The sequence below is a fragment of the Mobula hypostoma genome, chromosome 12, assembly GCF_963921235.1.
Source record: "Mobula hypostoma chromosome 12, sMobHyp1.1, whole genome shotgun sequence".
Lineage (NCBI taxonomy): Eukaryota > Metazoa > Chordata > Chondrichthyes > Myliobatiformes > Myliobatidae > Mobula > Mobula hypostoma.
The window spans coordinates 38,508,866-38,521,211 of record NC_086108.1 but is presented as its reverse complement, the minus strand read 5'-3'; the positions used below and the strand labels follow the sequence as shown (position 1 = coordinate 38,521,211).

At 45.4% G+C, this 12,346-nt stretch overlaps 1 protein-coding gene across 1 annotated transcript in view; it reads right to left on the bottom strand.

Moving 5' to 3' along the window:
• Positions 1-10,503, bottom strand: part of LOC134354709 (complement factor H-like) — an 86,176-nt gene extending 75,673 nt beyond the window's left edge. Inside the window, exon 1 of the mRNA XM_063063857.1 lies at positions 10,362-10,503. Coding sequence (XP_062919927.1) covers positions 10,362-10,428 — 67 coding nt within the window. The 5' untranslated portion in view covers positions 10,429-10,503. The remainder of the gene's footprint in view (positions 1-10,361) is intronic.
• Between the last annotated feature and the right edge of the window lie 1,843 nt (positions 10,504-12,346).

Here is a 12,346-nt window from a genome sequence, read left to right as displayed (position 1 = left end):
GCTAGTGAATGTGTTCCATGTAGATGTGCTCAATGGTGGGGAGGGCTTAACCTGTGATGGACTGGACTGTATCCACTATGTTTTGCAGGATTTTCCATTCAAGGGCATTGGTGTTTCCATACCAGGCCGTGATGCAACCAGTCAATAAACTCTCCACCGCACATCTATAGATAGTTGTCAAAGTTTCAGATGTCATGCCAAATCTTTGCAAACTTCTAAGGAAGTAGAGGCACTGCCATGCTTTCTTTGTAATTGCACTCACGTGCCTGGCCCGGGACAGATCCCCTGGAATGATAACACTGTGGAATTTAAAGTTGCTGACCCTCTCTACTGCTGATGCCCTGCTGAGGACTGGTTCATGGACCTTCGGTTTCCTCCTCCTGAAGTTAATAATTATCTCTTTGCTGACATTAAGTGAGTCCTGAAGAAATGGCCCAAAACGTCTACTGTTTGTTCATTTCCATGGATGCTGCCTGACGTGCTGAATTCCTCCAGCATTTTGTGTATGTTGCTTTGAGTGAGAGGTTGTTGTTGTAGCACTATTCAGCCAGATTTTCAACCTCCTCCTTTGATTCATCACCATCGTTGATTCAGTCAATGACAGTGGCATCATCAGAAAACTTAAATATGGTATTGGAGCTGTGCTTAGCCTCACCATCATAAGTATAAAGTTAGTAGAGCAGGGACTAGGTACATCTGTGCTGATGGAGATTGTAATGGAGATGTTGTTGCCAATCTAAACTGACTGGGGTCTGCAAGTGAGGAAATCAAGGATCCAGTTGCACGAGGAAGTATTGAGGCCAAGATCTTGAAGCTTATTGATTAGTTCTGAGGGGATAATCATGTTGAATGTGAGCTGTAGTTGATAAAGAGCACCCTGATGTATGTATCTTTGATGTCCAGATGTTCCAGGCTTGAGTGAAGAGCCAATGAAATAGCTTTGGAGCTATTGTACTGGTAGGCAAATTGTAGTGGATCCAAACAACAGGAATTCTGCAGATGCTGGAAGTTCAAGCAACACACATAAAAGTTGCTGGTGAACGCAGCAGGCCAGGCAGCATCTCTAGGAAGAGGTGCAGTCGATGTTTCAGGCCGAGACCCTTCGTCAGGACTAACTGAAGGAAGAGTGAGTAAGGGATTTGAAAGTTGGAGGGGGAGGGGGAGATCCAAAATGATAGGAGAAGACAGGAGTGGGAGGGATGGAGCCAAGAGCTGGACAGGTGATAGGCAAAAGGGATACGAGAGGATCATGTGACAGGAGGTCCGGGAAGAAAGACAAGGAGGTGGGGGGGGGGGGGAACCCAGAGGATGGGCAAGGGGTATATTCAGAGGGACAGAGGGAGAAAAAGGAGAGTGAGAGAAAGAATGTGTGTATAAAAATAAGTAACAGATGGGGTACGAGGGGGAGGTGGGGCATTAGCAGAAGTTAGAGAAGTCGATGTTCATGCCATCAGGTTGGAGGCTACCCAGACGGAATACAAGGTGTTGTTCCTTCAACCTGAGTGTGGCTTCATCTTTACAGTAGAGGAGGCCGTGGATAGACATGTCAGAATGGGAATGGGATGTGGAATTAAAATGTGTGGCCACTGGGAGATCCTGCTTTCTCTGGCGGACAGAGTGTAGATGTTCAGCAAAGCGGTCTCCCAGTCTGCGTCGGGTATCGCCAATATATAAAAGGCCACATCGGGAGCACCGGATGCAGTATATCACCCCAGCCGACTCACAGGTGAAGTGTTGCCTCACCTGGAAGGACTGTTTGGGGCCCTGAATGGTGGTAAGGGAGGAAGTGTAAGGGCACGTGTAGCACTTGTTCTGCTTACGAGGATAAGTGCCAGGAGGGAGATCAGTGGGGAGGGATGGGGGGGACGAATGTACAAGGGAGTTGCGTAGGGAGCGATCCCTGTGGAATGCAGGGGGGCGGGGAGGGAAAGATGTGCTTAGTGGTGGGATCCCGTTGGAGGTGGCGGAAGTTACGGAGAATAATATGTTGGACCCGGAGGCTGGTGGGGTGGAAGGTGAGGACCAGGGGAACCCTATTCCTATTGAGGTGGCAGGAGGATGGAGTGAGAGCAGATGTACGTGAAATGAAGGAGATGCGTTTAAGGGAGTGAGAGCAGGGGCTCTCTTCCTCCACTATCAACTCTGCTAAAGGGGCTTCCCTTCCTCCACTATCAACTCTGCTAAAGGGGCTTCCCTTCCTCCACTATCAACTCTGCTATAGGATGAGGGAGATGTCTTCCTTTTTTAAAGAAAGGGGCTTCCCTTCCTCCACTATCAACTTTGCTATAGAACGAGGGAGATGTCTTCCTTTTTTAAAGAAAGGGGCTTCCCTTCCTCCACCATTAACTCTGCTCTCTCAGGATGAGGCTTTTCATTCTAGGATGAGGGAGATGTCTTCCTTTTTTAAAGAAAGGGGCTTCCCTTCCTCCACTATCAACTCTGCTATTAGGACGAGGGAGATGTCTTCCTTTTTTAAAGAAAGAGGCTTCCCTTCCTCTACCATCAACTCTGCTCTCTCAGGATGAGGCTTTTCATTCTAGGACGAGGGAGATGTCTTCCTTTTTTAAAGAAAGGGGCTTCCCTTCCTCCACTATCAACTCTGCTCTTAAACGCATCTCCTCCATTTCACGTACATCTGCTCTCACTCCATCCACCCGCCACCCCACTAGGAATAGGGTTCCCCTGGTCCTCACCTACCACCCCACCAGCCTCCGGGTCCAACATATTATTCTCGGTAACTTCCGCCACCTCCAACGGGATCCCACCACTAAGCACATCTTTCCCTCCCCGCCCCCCTGCATTCCGCAGGGATTGCTCCCTACGCAACTCCCTTGTACATTCGTCCCCCCCATCCCTCCCCACTGATCTCCCTCCTGGCACTTATCCGTGTAAGCGGAACAAGTGCTACACGTGCCCTTACGCTTCCTCCCTTACCACCATTCAGGGCCCCAGACAGTCCTTCCAGGTGAGGCAACACTTCACCTGTGAGTCGGCTGGGGTGATATACTGCGTCCGGTGCTCCTGATGTGGCCTTTTATATATTGGCGAGACCCGACGCAGACTGGGAGACCGCTTTGCTGAACATCTATGCTCTGTCCGCCAGAGAAAGCAGGATCTCCCAGTGGCCACACATTTTAATTCCACATCCCATTCCCATTCTGACATGTCTATCCACGGCCTCCTCTACTGTAAAGATGAAGCCACACTCAGGTTGGAGGAACAACACCTTATATTCCGTCTGGGTAGCCTCCAACCTGATGGCATGAACATCGGCTTCTCTAACTTCCGCTAATGCCCCACCTCCCCCTCGTACCCCATCTGTTACTTATTTTTATACACACATTCTTTCTCACTCTCCTTTTTCTGTCTCTGTCCCTCTGAATATACCCCTTGCCCATCCACTGGGTCCCCCCCCCCACCTCCTTGTCTCTCTTCCCGGACCTCCTGTCCCATGATCCTCTCGTATCCCTTTTGCCTATCACCTGTCCAGCTCTTGGCTCTATCCCTCCCCCTCCTGTCTTCTCCTATCATTTTGGATCTCCCCCTCCCCCTCCCACTTTCAAATCCCTTACTCACTCTTCCTTCAGTTAGTCCTGACGAAGGGTCTTGGCCTGAAACGTCGACTGCACCTCTTCCTAGAGATGCTGCCTGGCCTGCTGCGTTCACCAGCAACTTTTATGTGTGTTGCTTGTAGTGGATCCAAATCGCTTCTCAGGCAGGAGTTGATATCTTTCATCACCAGCCTCTCAAAGCACTTCAACACGGTGTATGTAAGTGTTACTGGACAATAGTCACTGAGGCAGGTTACCACTTTCTTCTTTGGCAGTGATATAATTGAAGCTTACTTGAACCAGGTGGGCATCTTAGATTGCTGGAGCGAGAGGTTAAAATTATCGGTGAACACTCCAGCCAGTTGATTAGTACATGTCTTTAGTAGTCGACCAGGTACCCCATCTGGGCAGGCTGCTTTCTGTGGGTTTAACCTCCTGAAGGATGATCTCTCATTGGCCTGAGAGGGTCATTGAGGGCTGTAAGAGTTTGCAAAGGTTCCTCCATGTTTCAATGGTCAAAGTGAGCATGGAAGGCATTGTGCTCATCTGGGATTGAAGACTTGTTGTCACCTATGTCATTTGGTTTCATTTGGTCAGAGGTAATGGCATTCAAGCCCTGACACAGCTGTCGAGCATGCCCCCGTGACTCAAGTTTAGTCTGGAGTTGCCACTTTGCACGTGAGCTGGCTTGCCAGAGATGGTACTTGGACCTCTTGCATCTTACTTGGTTACCAGATGCTGAATGCACTGATGTGGCCTTCAGTAGATTGTGGATCTCATGGTTCATCCAGAGCGTCTGACTGGGGAAGACACTGAGTGACTTTGTGGGGATGTACTTGTCCACAACTGCTTTAATAAAGTCAGAGACAACCACGGCAAATTCATTCAGATCTTCTGATGAGTGCTTGAACATGACCTATTCCAGCGAATCGAAGCAATCCTGTCGCTGCTTCTCCGCCTCCCGCAACCACCTCCTCATTGTGCTTATTTCTGGTGCCTTTCTCTTTAGCCTCTGCCTATATTCATCTAGGAGAAGGACAGTCAAGTGATCAGATTTCCCAAAATGTGGGTCTGGGCATGGAAAAGTAGGCATTCCTAATGATAGCAAACCAGTGATCTACTGTGTCAGGAACCCTGGTTCTGCAGGTTTTATGCTGATGCTAATTGGGCAGAGATTTCTTCAAACAAGCCTGATTGAAGTCCCTGACTATGATTGGAAATGCTTTGGGATGGACAGTTTCTTGTTTGGTGATGGCAGAATTCAATATCTTGGGTGCCTTATTAACATTGGCTTTTGACAGTATATAAACTGCAGTCAGGATCGCGGACAGGAATTCTCTTGATAAGTAGAACGGTCAGCACTTAATCACTAGATTTTTCAGATCGGGGGAACAAAAGTTTAACAAGGACAAGTGTGCTGCATTCGAGCACCACAGAGAGTTTATCATGAAACACAGACCCCACTTTTTGTCTTCCTTAAATCAGTAGTTTAGTCTGTCTTGTATATTGAGAAACCCTTGGGTCTGATTACTGAATCCTCTGTGCTTGGAGAGAGCTGTGTCTCCATGAAACATGGAACATAGCAATGCCTCATTTTCTTCTGATACAGCAATCTTGCCCTTAGATCCTCAGTCTTGTGCATTTGGTAACAAGATGCTTGGTGGATGAACATTCATTGTTTAGTGTTTGAAGCCTGGCTTGGAGTCCTCCTCTCCCCTCTCTCTTCTGGCTATGGCAATGCACCTTCATCTACTTATCTGCCCAATTACCAAGGTGCTGTACCTGCATGCTAGAGAGTTAAGTCTGCCAAGACCTTTAGAAGATTGCGAAATCACTAGTTCATTAAGGTGGATCAAAAATACATGCTTGAAGAGAAATTACAAGCTTCCAGATTGCAGTGAGTGCAATTCAGAAGAGGTATATTTAGAAGTTTTGTAAGCAGCCTGTAGCATGTTGCCATGGTTCACTGGCACCACCTTGGCTGAATGATAGTGAAGTTTAGTCCTATTTTCAGGTTGAGGTAACATACTGGTGTCATGGTCCGGTCCGTGAAGTCCGCATTCCAGTTCACGGTCCGGTCCGTGGACTTAGGACTTTGGGTCTTCTAGCTGTCCCTCATTTGATTGAGTTAAGCATAGGCACCTGATTCATATCTTGGGGCTTGGAATATAAGTAGCCTTGGGGTTGAGTGTGAGATGCTGGTTTGTCTCATCAGTTCCCCTGGAGCAACCTGCTGGTGGAAGGCTAGAGCAGCCACTTGTCATCTTTAGGCCGTGTTGGAGAACCATCGCTTCATGGAGCCTTGCTGTTGGTAGTCGGAGTTGTCTTTGTGGTATGGATTCCGCTGTTTCCTGGGCCAGCTGAATGGCTGCCAGCAACTCCGAGCTAGGTAGGGATCCGGCTGTTTTTGTAACCAGCTGAGGTTGCTGGCTGAACTGAGACTTGGAGCTTCCCTGGAGCAGAGATAGAACTGTCTGTCGTTCTTTGCTGTTTGTCTCTTCTTCTCCTCGCCTCCGTGGGGTAAGCCAGGCTGTTTTGCCATTGCTCTGCGGAGGGATCTGTCTTGTTTTGCCCTCGCCTCGTGGGGGTAAGTCAGGCTGTTTTGCCGTTGCCCTGTGGAGGGTCTTGTCTTATCCTCGCCTCTGTGGGGTAAGTCAGGCTGTTTTGCCATTGCCCTGCGGGGGGGGGATCTGTCTTGTCTTGTCCTCGCCTCTGTTGGGTAAGTCTGGCTGTTCTGCCGTTACCTGATGGAGAGACCTGTCCCACCTTGGTGTGGAGATGAAGTTGAGTCCTGGCTCTATGTCTATGTTCTGTCCTGTCTCATGTTAGTGTCGTGTTAAAGATGAGTCCTGGCTTGTCGAAGGATAAGTCCTGGCTCTATGTTGATGTTCGGTTCCCAGTCTGTCTCTGAGCTCCAAGAACCCAAGCCTCGAAGATCCCACAGCCAAGCTCCAAGAACACAGGCCTCGAGGATCCCGCGGCCAAGCTCCGAGAACCCAGGCCTCGAGGATCCCGCGGCCAAGCTCCGCGAACCCAGGCCTCGAGGACCCCGCGGCCAAGCTCCAAGAACCCAGGCCTCGAGGATCCCGCGGCCCAGCTCCGAGAACCCAGGCCTCGAGGATCCCGCGGCCCAGCTCCGAGAACCCAGGCCTCGAGGATCCCGCGGCCCAGCTCCGAGAACCCAGGCCTCGAGGATCCCGCGGCCCAGCTCCGAGAACCCAGGCCTCGAGGACCCCGCGGCCAAGCTCCAAGAACCCAGGCCTCGAGGACCCCGCAGCCAAGCTCCGAGAACCCAGGCCTCGAGGATCCTGCAGCCAAGCTCAAGAGCAAAGACCCCAGCCTCAAGCCTTGAGCGAAGACCCCAGACTGTCTCCAAGCTCAGGCCTCTAGACCCCAGCCACGTCGTGTCCTGAAGCCACGTCGTGTCCTGAAGCCACGTCATGTCCTTGCCTGGTTCTGGGGTCCGAGCCCAAGGCAAGACCCAGGTTTTGGGTCCTTGTCCAGTCTTGGGCTCGGAGTCCAAGCCTTGTCTCCTAGTCCATGGTTCCTAGTCCTGGTCCTGCTTTCCCGAGCCCAAGTCAGCGTTTTCGTCCCTGCTCCTTGCCTGTATCCTGTCACATCCCTATTGCAGTCAAGTCCTGTTCCTTGTACTTCAGTGCCTGTGTCTCCCATTTGGGTCCGTTCCCAGCGCCCCATTGTGACACTGGGCTCAACTTTCATCTAAGTAACTGTAGTAACTGTATCTGATTCCATCACATTCTCTGACACCCACTCTCTATGTAACAAAACATATGACTCAGATATGCCAAAGTCTTTTAGAAAATAGATTAGATTAGATTCAACTTTATTGTCATTGTGCTGAGTACAGATACAAAGCCAATGAAATGCATTTAGCATCTGACCAGAAATGCAAAGAATAGTGTTATTTACAAAATAACTGCGAATAAAGTAAGTGCTACAGCACACAAATATAAAAGTACTGAGACAGTACAATACCAATGCAATACTGCTTAGCACTGTGATGAGAGGTTCAGCAGTGACATAGCCTCAGGGAAGCAGCTCTTCCTGTGCCTGCTGGTGCGGGAGCGGAGGTTCCTGTAGCGCCTACCAGATGGGAGGAGAGTAAAAAGTCCATGGTTAGGGTGAGATGCATCCCTGATAATGCTTTTCGCCCTGCCCAGGCAGCGTTTATAGTGGATGTTCTCAATGGTGGGCAATTGGGTGCCGATAATCCGCTGGGCAGTTTTCACCACAAGCTGGAGTGCTTTGCGGTCTGATACGAGACAATTGCCGTACCACACTGAGATGCAGTTGGTCAGTATGCTCTCAATGGTACAGCCAGCACTAAAAGTCCGTCAGTATCCTGGGACAGAGGTGAGCTTACTTCATGCTCCGCAGGAAATCAAGGCTCTGTTGCGCCTTTTTGATCAGGAGGGAGGAGTTCAGGGACCAGATGAGATCCTCAGAAATGGGGACACCAAGGAATTTGAGGCTTGATACATGCTCCAGTACAGTTCCGTTGATGTAGATGGGGATGTGAGTGTGGCTCCAAGCATGCCTGAAGACCACAATAATCTCCTTGGTCTTCTGGGTGTTAAGGGCCAGGTTGTTGTCGGCACACCATGTGGCCGGGTGCTGGACCTCGTCCCTGTAGGCCGTCTCGTCATCCTCCCTGATCAGACCAACCACCGTGGTGTTGTCTGCGAAATTGATTATGGAGTTAGAACCATGTACAGGAACGCAGTCATAGGTGAAAAGGGAGTACAGAGGAGGGCTTAGCACACAGCCTTGAGGCACGCTGGTGTTCAGGGTGAGAGTGGAGGAGGAGTGGTTGTCTAACTTAACAGATTGGGGTCTGTTAGTCAGAAAGTGAATGAAAATAGCAAAAATGTTTTATTACTGATTGTCCATGAAAATTCTGATGGTTGGAATAATTATATATTTGGCCTTCAGAGATCATAGAATTTTGTGCAGCTTTCATGAACTTGTTGCCAATATTAAACATTTGCTCAACTGAAATGTACTTCTTTAATAAGAAGGGAAAATGCTGGAAGCAGCAGGTCAGGCTGCATCAGTGGGATGAGAAAGGCCATCATTTTGATTCAGGGAACCATCTTCAGAGAATCTTTGGCTTGAATTGTTGAAGCTGCTTCTCTTCTCACAAAGGCAGCCAGACCTGCTGAGAATTTCAAGAATTTTTATTTTTTTTTCTAGCATCTGCCATTTTTTTTGTTCCCCGTCCCATTATTTTTAAATGGATATTGCTACTGTTTATCCAGCAGATGGAGATGTTGCACAAGATATTATTTACAAATTTGAGCCTCTGATATAAGCAGTCCCGTTCACTGGATTGTCTCACCAAATATCTGCTTCTTTTTATTTATTCTGACAAAATTATTTACTGCATTTATGCAGCAAAGCTGGTAATCAGAACAAGCCCCTTAGTCATCAGTCTGCTGGCATACCTATGTTGTTGGTGTTTTTTAATATTAGAAACATAGAAACATAGAAAACCTACAGCACAATACAGGCCTTTCAGCCCACAATGCTGTGCTGAATATGTCCTTACTTTAGAAATTACCTAGGGTTACCCATAGCCCTTTATTTTTCTGAGCTCCATGTACCTATCCAGGAGTCTCTTAAAAGACTCTATCATATCCGCCTCCACCACTGTCGCCAGCAGCCCATTCCACGCATTCACAACTCTGTATATTTTTAAAAAAACTTACCCCGACATCTCCTCTGTACCTACTTCCAAGCACCTTAAAACTGTGCCCTCTCGTGTTAGCCATTTCAGCCCGGGAAAAAAACCAGGACTATCCACACAATCAATGCATCTGATCTGATTTTATTCAAAAGTACCATCCTCTGAATTCATTTCTATTTCTGCCAGCTTTCTTGCCAATACACTTTTCTCAACAGTTCATTACACCTTTCCAGGATACGCTCTTATCATGGAAATTTGCTAAATTTCTCTTTCCTGATTGAAAACAGCACATGACAATGTTTCTATTTCTGTAAATACATTCCATAAAGACATTATAACATCACTATACCTCAAATACATTTCTCTGTTAAGTATAAAGGTTTGCCAATGCTGGCAGTATCAATAGGGCATTCTAAAACTGTGTGATAAGAGATCAACCCTCACACGGTCCATCATTCTATTTTCCTGGAAATCCTGTTAAAATCATCACAACTATCCCAAACAAGAAAAAATCTGCAGTTCCTGGAGATCAAATACATTCAACTATCCTAAAGTTCCTTTTATGATGAAGTGGAACCATTGAACAATTAATGCTTTTGTTAATTTAATGGTCTTTATGAAAGTAATGCTACTTTATTTTCAGTGTTTACCATGTACTACTGTGTGTGACTTGTGTCTTGTTCCAAATTTTGCTCATGTTCCATAAATATTTTTATCATTCAGGGTACTAGCTTTCCTCAAGGTTAATTCTAAAAATGTTTTTTGTCCATTTGTACTATTGTTGTGCACCAAGATTACACAACACATAATGCAATTTATGCCCATTCATTTCTATATTTAAAGCTTAGATTTTCATAGGGCATTCCGTAACCTCAGCATGTCACAAAGTACTTTACAGAGACATTAGGTACTTTATAGGTATAGTCACTGTTAAGTGAAAAATTGGGGAGATGAAATCAATGAACATTTTGATGAACAGGAATTGCAGTGAACCGTACAATTTATACCAAGCATATTAGCACATAGTTGGATACTTGAATAATTACTAAGTACTTTGTACCAATGTTAAAAGGATGTCATTGTGAAAAATTAGAGGTACTCACCCTTGGGAGTAACAGCAAAGGAACTGTCAAACATGCCTAGAAGAATAACAAAACATGTTAGTTTCATTTTGAAAGATAAATTGGAAGTTTTAGACTTGTAGCCTTGTGATGAACCTGTGAAATACAGACTGAAACTGATCTGTTAAAGTTTTACTGCAAATGTAAATATCTAACTCCTTGCCTGTTTGAATAGCGACATTTTAGTTGAATGAACTTAAAATTACATCAACAATATAAATTCCAAATATTGGTAAATGAAATAAATTGCACTTCTGATGCATGCATAATTTCATAGCGGATGCATTCATTTTAATTGTTTGGTTTATAAAAAGAATAGAATTAATTTTGGGTTATCATGTTTCAAATATATGCTCTTTTTATTTGGATCTGATGTAACTGATAAGGGTGTAAATATCCTAACCAATTACATGAAAGAGAGGTGTAGGCTCCATTTTCGCACATGAGGTATGTATTGTTACATGAACTTAGTCCATTTCTTATTACTTGACCAGGACTTTGTTGAATTGTAATATCTTTCTGATGGATACCCTCACTGAAAATTCCAGAGTCATTACCCCTTTAGGACAACGTAAACTGTAATTGCATAAACTATGCCCCAAATAAGAATGGTACCTTTTGAACTCAGGCAAAACATAGCTTTTATAGTGAACGCATTAATAGATTTAATTGCTTTGTCATAAACATTAGGTGCAGATATAGGGTTATCTTAGAATAAGACATGAGTTGGGTCAGATTTTATATGATTCCTAAAATCATGCTGATTATATTTACATAAATGATACAATTCAAGATGGTACGTTGTGTTAGATTAGATTTTGTAAAACATTGGATAAATGTCTGTAAGATCAAAATGACAAAATAGCTCTTTCTGATCTTGTAGCATATGGGATCTGCTAATATCTGTAGTGTATTTGTTGGTAGTAGCGGGATTCTTTCTTAGTTTCAGGCACCATTAAAATTCAAATGTCTGCCAAGAATTTTGATAGTTGGCTTGATAGATTCATTTGGGATCAAGCTTATCATTTATATGTAAACATTAATGTACAGTTGAAGTCAGAAGTTTACATACACCTTAGCCAAATACATTTAAGCTCAGTACTTCACAATTCCTGACATCTAATCCTAGAAAACATTCCCTACCATTGGTCAGTTAGGATCACTACTTTATTTTAAGAATGTGAAATGTCAGAATGATAATGATTTATTTAAGCTTTTATTTCTTTCATCACTTTCTCAGTGGGTCAGACATTTACATACACTTTGTTAGTATTTGGTAGCATTGCCTTTAAATTGTTTAACTTGCGTCAAATGTTTTGTATAGCCTTCCACAAGCTTCTCATAGTAAGTTGCTGGAATTTTGTTCCATTCCTCTGGGCAGAACTCGTGTAACTGAGTCAGGTTTGTAGGCCTCCTTGCTCGCACATGCTTTTTCAGTTCTGTCCAAAAATTTTCTATCGGATTGAGGTCAGAAAATGATGTCAAGTCTGGTTCATCCTTGGGAGCAGTTTCCAAATGCCTGAAAGTACCACGTTCATCTGTACAAACAATAGTACTCAAGTATAAACACCATGGGACCACGCAGCTGTTATACCACTCTGGAAGGAGACGCATTTTGTCTCCTAGAGAAGAAAGTACTTTGGTGCGAAAAGTGCAAATCAATCCCAGAGCAACAGCAAAGAACATTGTGAAGATGCTGGAGGAAACAGGTAGACAAGTATCTATATTCACAGTAGAACGAGTCCTATATTGACATATGAAAGGCTGCTTAGCAAGGAAGAAGCCACTGCTTCAAATCTGCCATAAAAAAGCCAGGCTACAATTTGCAAGTGCACATGGGGATAAAGATCTTACATTTTGGAGAAATGTCCTCTGGTCTGATGAAACAAAAATTGAACTGTTTGGTCACAATGACCATCGTTATGTTTGGAGGAAAAAGGGTGAGGCTTGCAAGCCAAAGAACACCA